Genomic DNA, 7,201 nt, shown 5'->3' with positions numbered 1-7,201 from the left:
TTAGTTTTTCCTTTTTCCTTTATTTCCTTCTTTTGTTTTTCCTTTTCCTGTGTTCTTGCTGTCTGCCAGTGCTCTGATGCATGCTTTACCCAGCGGTGTCTTGGCATACCAAGCCTAGAGAATCAAAAAGCATGGCTATGTTTTAGTAATACTTAAAATAAAAAAAGAAAGACCATTTAAGAAACTTTTTACTAGTACAATGGAGCATTCCTTAAAAAAATAATCTTAAAATCCTGGCTGGCTTGTGGAGAAGCAGAAATGAAATCCTCAGATCTCTTGAGTACATTATTATATCAAGAAGTATAGCAATTGCTTGCTTGAAGTGTGTCTCATTAACAGGAATACTTAGCTGGGCCATTTGTGTTGCTATAGTTATGGAAATGTTAGAACTTCTATGATCAACCCTATTTCTGAGGTATATAGCTCTTGTCAAAACTCCCTCTGGTCTGAAACTTGGCAATAGACAAAGCATATCCTTCTCATGGCTCTGCAAATCAATCCAGACAGTTTTTATTTCAATGAGAGAGCTTAAGAAGCAAAACAAACCCCGAACATTAAAAACCTGTTTATTGCTTTCAGATGCCTGTTCACGGGCCTGTGACTTGTAAATGATTTTGGTATAGTCGCTCTGCAAACTTGCCAAGCTCCTGGACTGTAATGTCAACCAGGCAGTTGTAGGCCATGTGAAAATAATGTAAAACGAAGGAAAGGGTAATGCTTTAAAGTTGGGAGTGTGTAGGAATTAGTCTTTCCCCATATGTACATACAGGAACCTTTATCAACAAAGTCCTGCCTATGCCGGAGATTAAAATGCCACTGGGTGTTGACGTGATTGATAGAACACCTTCCCTCTTGACCGTATTCATCCATGCGCTGCCCCAGGACTGAATGTCTTTCCTCTGACCGCAGACCGCTATTTAACGCCACAACCGTGTCTCCTCCGCCCTTCGCTTGGGGCCCCTGTTGTCTTCGAGCTTTCTACCGATGCGGCATTCTGTAAGGTCTGCCTTTTCCATACGATCCATCCAGAATGCTGCCTGGTAAGGCTACCCCTAGCAATTTGCCTTGTCTGGTTTCCCAGTATGTGTTGGAAATTTAAAGGGAGGTGAAACCCCTGCTGTTCTTCTCCTGGTCCCAGATGGTCCTTCTTGGTGTCATGCTGCTTAAAGGCTTTGACAGCCACCCTATTGGGATCTCTTGTCTTGCAGATTAAATACTGTCAGCAAGGAAATGAAGTCTCACAGCTGTCAAACGTGGCTGCTGGGCAGCCCTAGCACTCTGATCTCTGCTCTAATTGCCCGAATTAACTGAGCTTCCCTCCTTTAAGAACCCTGACTCCACTGATTAAAACATCATGCAACTTCTCAGGCATCTGCATCTAGGTGGTGTCATGGGAGGTGTTTGGGAGGAAGCCCTGGGCTTTCGATGCAGTGGCCTGGGCAATTGAATTTTGCTGTCCTAAAGGTGGTCTCTGGCCAAGCTACTCCTGTGTTGGGGTGAGCAGACACAGCTGGGACAACATGGGACAGGGAGAGGCCTGGAGATGGCTGTTTATGGTCCTTCACGTGAGTGGGATAAGAAAGACAAGATGGTGGTTGTGGCTACTGGCTCGGGGAGGAATTGACTTCCCCAGCAGTAGCTAGAAATCAAGCAATGTCTCTGGCCTTCCACATGTGATAGGTCAGCGAAATTCTGTTTTCCCCCCAGGTTTGTTGTCCTGGGTATGATGTTCTCCAGACCTTCAGTGGAAAATACCAACTATATCCTGGCCTGTATCAGAAACAGTGTGGCTAGCAGGAGTAGGGAGGGGATCGTGCCCCTGTACTTGGCGCTGGTGAGGCTGCACCTCGAATCCTGTGTTCAGTTTTGGGCCCCTCACTCCAAGAAGGACATTGAGGTGCTGGAGCGTGTCCAGAGAAGGGCGACGAAGCTGGTGAGGGGTCTGGAACACAAGTCTTCTGAGGAGTGGCTAAGGGAGCTGGGGTTGTTCAGTCTGGAGAAGAGGAGGCTGAGGGGAGACCTCATCGCTCTCTACAACTACCTGAAAGGGGGTTGTGGTGAGGTGGGTGTTGGTCTCTTCTCCCAAGTGACAAGTCTAGAGGAAATGGCCTCAAGTTGCACCAGGGGAGGTTCAGACTGGATATTAGGGAAAATTTCTTCCCTGAGAGAGTGGTGAAGCATTGGAATAAGCTGCCCAGGGAGGTGGTGGAGTCACCATCCCTGGAGGTGTTCAAGGAACGTGTGGCCGTGGCACTGTGGAACATGGTGGGGTTGGGTTGGTGGTTGGACTTGATGATCTTACAGGTCTTTTCCAACCATAGTGATTCTGTGAAATGGAAAGAATAACGAACGCCTGCTGGGAGCTCGGTAAGATTGAAAGCGCTGTTTGGTGGGTGCAGCCTGGGGAAGTCATCTCATTGCTTGGTCTGTGTTGCTGATAAAGGACTCTGCTACATGTGGCAGGAGGAGCTGTGTGACTCGATGTCTTCTCTTGGTCCCTTCCCATTTCTTTGTGCATATATTTCAATGCAGTAAATCTACCTGCTGTTGGCAAGGGATGACGGCCGCTTTTGACTCTTTGGCTAGTGGAACTGCTACGTGGGATTTACAAAGCCAACTCCTCAGATATGGTTAAAAGAAAAGTAGATTTATCACTAATGCACTAGCATCTGAACTAGGGATGTAAGTCACTGACAGTAAGCGGCTGATCAGAGTTAAAAATCTTCGCCTGTTAGAGGAATCATGTCTGCAGTTCCCTGGTATGGGCTTTCTTACATGTTATAAGCATTCTGTACCAGTCGCTGCCAGGCAGAGCTACTAGTGTGCTAGCTGGACTACCCTTTGCTTCTCTAGGACTACCGTTATTTCTGTGTAAGGATTTGTATCAATCACACTGGTGCAATAATTTATAACTTCAAAAATTTGAAAGTGTAATTGGGGCAGAAATCTGAGTAAATTGAATGAAGAAATCACATTATCGCAAATTTTGCATTATTTATATTCATTTTGGAACACTGGCAGAATATAAATGTCAAACAGGGAGATTCATGTTTCCAGTGAATAAAAATCAAAGATTCATCACAGAGCTAATCTTCACTTTGAATACTGCGTTTTAGCTGCCCCACTTCAAAAAGGACAAAGCAAAGCAACAGAAAAGGTCCAGCGATGGTAATGATTAGAGACTCAGGAAGAAGGGGCTTCTGTGTGAGAAGAGATGAAGATACCGGAGCTAATTAATGCACGAGGCCATTTTGACAGTCCTCTTCCCCTGTGCCATATTACAGGTGCCGGGGCAAGGTTCCATGACATTTAAGAGAAACAAATTTAAAACAGATAAAAGGAAATACTTTCTTAAGGGCTGTAATTAATGCAAGGAAATGATTGCCATGGGACGCTGAGGACAGTATCATTTTAGCTGTGTTCAAAATGAAGTGCTGCCTGCACACTTTGTGCTGTACAAAACAGGCACATTTATACTAAGTGGAATAATATTTTCAAGTTAAACTTGTACTAAATACTAGCTCTCGTGTTTCAGGGTACAAATGGATTACTACTTGGAGCTGGGAACGATAGGGATTTTTTTTTTTGCTGCAACACTGAACCATTAGCCTTTCCCTGAGGAAAGATATCGGTTTAGATAGGAAGCATGAGGAAAAAAGAGTAATTTGCCAAATATCACAAATGCTGCCTGTGTTGAGTGAGCCAAATGGCTCTAAATGGAAATTGGAAAGTATTCAACTAGGGCTGGGAGAAATATGCACTATCATTAGGTTAGCAGTGGAAGAAGACTTGGACGAAGTTGTTAGAAACTGCATCCTGTTTATTGTGCGAGGCGCGGCGGGGATTCCAAACCAGAGGGGATTCAAAGAGCAGAACGAAGAGGAAACCTTTTAGCCAGGAGAACTTGATGGTTTATAAGCAGGTCTGGCTAGAAGTTGGGGTTTATGGGACTGAGAAAGCTCTTTGGGGGTCTCCTGGCTTCAGTACAGAAGTCCTATCCTGCCTGGAGCCCCGGGTGTGGGCTGCCTGCACCTCCTTGGTACACAGCAGGGTTTTGCTGTTCGGTGGCCAAGGCTTTTACTAGCGTTTAGTAGGCTTGAAGTGCTTTAGTCAAGCGTTGTGCTATTTTCCTGGGGTGTCAGTGCTGCTAAGCTATAGTGTTGCACTCAAGGAGCTAGTTCAAGTCCAGTTCAGCTGTCCCTAAGCTGCACTGAAGTCACCACAGTAAATGCAATGTAGACCTGTACTTAAGCCTGATAAACTGTTCCCATCAATAGGAAAACCAAAAGCAATACAGTGAAAGCAGAATTAACCACTACATAAAGATAATCCTAGTCTAGGGAGAGAAAGAGTAATTATTACTGAGCTACATGTGGAAAAAGTAGTTGTTTGCAGGGTGATGCATGTATATTCGAGGTACGTGTAATGCACCTCGAATGCACTAGGTTTTGCCTTAAGGATTTTATGGCCCTGAGGGTGGGGAGAGGGATAGAGTTTGAGGCAGAAACTAATTTTTTTTGAACCCTGAAATGAAGAAAATTCTTGTTTGAAATAATTTTACATAAGGACTTAAAACTCGATCCCTATGTGGAACACCCTGCAGACCCTGCGTGTCCAGGTTTTTTGCCTTCTCAAGATAACACAGCTGGGCTTGCTGAACATATCAGCTCTGAAAGAAAAAGGATCAATGCGTTGCACTAATGGCACCTGCATAATTTACGCACGCGTGTAAAGGCCACCCTGTTCAACATGAGCTGGGTGCAGGCGGTAGGTTCAGCAAAGTAGTGTGCCAGGCATGTTGCCCGTGCAGAGCTGCTGCCTGTAATAATGACTGTTTGCCTGGCATGTCCAGCAGCCCACGCTGCCAAACATCCCAAAATGGGGGAAATGGGCGCTTGGTGCCATTGAGCCATACATCATCGTTCAAATAGTGATGTGCCAACCCATCAGCGGAATTAGCAGGTCTCTAGATCAAGTGTGCCCGGACAAGGACGTGGCAGGGGACGATGAAAGACAGCCAGTTAACATAGCTCTTAATGTCACCTTAAATGTTTCTTCCTCCTCTTTGTACACTGGGTCCTGTCTGGCCAGAGAAGTCACGAACTCGGCAGTCCTCAGTGGCTTCCTGGTCATCTGCAGGAGGCGTAGCTCGCTCAGGACAGCTTGCACCGCCTGGACGATGTGTCCCTGGGTGAAACCATCAGACACCTTTGCGAGGCAGCTTATGTTCAGCAAGTTGGTGATGGCTCCACCATTCTGCAGGATGATGTGTTTCCATAACACTGTTCATCAGGACCCAGAAAAAGAGAGAATGCCAAAGACATGCATTAAGGAAAGCAGGAGAAGAAATATTTTTGCATTTTGAAATTGAAACAGGAAAATGAGGGATATCAGTCAGGAAAGCCAAGATTCAAATTTTTTCTTGTTTGCTGTTCCTTTCGTCTACAGATTTGTAGCATGGAGGCCTTGAGGCACATCTGTTCTTAAACCGTTAGTGGTCATTTGCTGGCTGCCAGTCAGTACTTTTCAGAAAGCCATTGAGGGCACATAAAGTGCGGTTGGATACGTGTGTAAAAATGGAAAGAACCGCTTAAATATGCCTCTGTGTACACACGGAAAGAGAACCTGTCCAGAACGTTCTTATTTGGGTGTGTAGAGCTAAGCACCTATATTAACAGCCTGGTTTTATTTCTGTGACCCTGATCACAGGTTACTCCTGCTGACCTGAGGGCTGCTATGGGGACTCAATGTCTGGTTTGGAAGCCAAAGGCTTCCAGCTATGCAGGCACATGTTGCAAAGGCCAGGTGTAAATTTCTGTGATTGGCATTTTGCTCGTTAGTCAAATGGTGACCCTGTTTGTATCTTTTAGCTGTGAACCTCTGTGACAGGAAGGTGTTTTTAATGTTTGTGAAGCACCTGAGATTTTGCTTCCAAACAACCAACTTAATAGGAGTAATAAATATTTTATCCTGTGTAAAGTAACGGTCTGTCTCGGAGAAACTTAGGAAAACTTTCATGCCATCTCGCCATGCTTTCTTTGAAAGCCTTACATGAAAACATTTGGAAGAAATAAGTATTATGCATAGCAATTAAAAAGGTTCTTGAATGAGACAAACAATTTGCGGTTTGAGTATCATGTGTTTGAATGCTCATTCAGAGTATGAAAATGTTGGGGGGAAAGTTAATGGTACTGGATGTCAGGGCCGTTACGCCATGGAGGAAACCTGCCTTGCTCTTGCTTCGATTGTAGTGTCGATACTATGGGCTTGTGCCCATAACTATTGACAACTTTGTACTAAATTTTTCACTCGGGCGAATTGTGATCTTTCATTTGAATTATAAGTATGCTCAATAATTATTGGCCAAATCACTAATTCATAAAAGAGGAATTGACGCACACAACAGCGAGCACTACTTCTGCACAGCCATATATCGCGTGCTGCAGCTTCTGTTGCAGGCAGGATCATGCGTAATACGAGGTACTGACTTGCTGGGTGATTAAAAGGAAGAAATCGGTTCAGGATCATCAATCTCCCGGTTTAATGATTTCCATTGTATGTTGTTTTCCCATCATGAGTAGATTCTGGCTTGTAAGAAAATGGAGGATTGTGGCAGACAGGTAGCTTGTGCACTGTGGCTATGAATATCTCTTATGTCATGGCTTTTCTGTCAAAACAAGTTTCTTTAGTTCTCAAATGGGGTGTCAGGCACTGAAAACTGTCAATATTGGAAGATGAGTGCTCTGTACTGTAAAGATCACATTTCCATTGAACTTCAGGGAAGGTTGGAGCTAAAGGACAAGCCTGGCACTGTCTTAAATGGGACAATGTCAAAGAAGTAAAGCTGCAAGTTTAATCTGCTCTAAAATGCCAAGAGTTCACTTTTGGGGGCATTCTTAAGTTTGCAGTTGAAATCCCTTTGGCTGGCCCTTTTTTTGACTCCAAATTAGCGCTGAGAATCCCAGAATGTGATGGTTCAATCCCCAGAAGTGAACTAAATTCAGCTGCTATCACCTCCTTTCTCTAGGTCTTATTCATGTCCCTTATCTGTTAGCAATTCATCAGAGCTGTAACGTAACATGAAACACATGTTAGCTTGCTTAGAGACCATTTCCCATCCACACTATGAAAATTATTGAATGTGGGAGAGATTTACAACGTGCTAGGCAGTCAAAACCTGTCTTGAGCTTGCCCAAACCTG

General features: G+C 44.4%; 1 protein-coding gene across 1 annotated transcript in view; it reads right to left on the bottom strand.

Annotated features, from left to right (window-relative positions):
• The window catches only part of IQCA1 (IQ motif containing with AAA domain 1), a 108,728-nt gene continuing 101,527 nt past the window's right edge, over positions 1–7,201 (bottom strand). Inside the window, exons 18-19 of the mRNA XM_059820797.1 lie at positions 5,044–5,282; positions 1–114 (exon numbers count right to left, since the gene is read on the bottom strand). Of these exons, the coding sequence (XP_059676780.1) occupies positions 1–114; positions 5,044–5,282 (353 nt within the window). The remainder of the gene's footprint in view (positions 115–5,043; positions 5,283–7,201) is intronic.

This window comes from Gavia stellata, chromosome 8, assembly GCF_030936135.1.
Source record: "Gavia stellata isolate bGavSte3 chromosome 8, bGavSte3.hap2, whole genome shotgun sequence".
NCBI lineage: Eukaryota > Metazoa > Chordata > Aves > Gaviiformes > Gaviidae > Gavia > Gavia stellata.
This window is presented reverse-complemented; position numbering and strand designations above follow the sequence as displayed.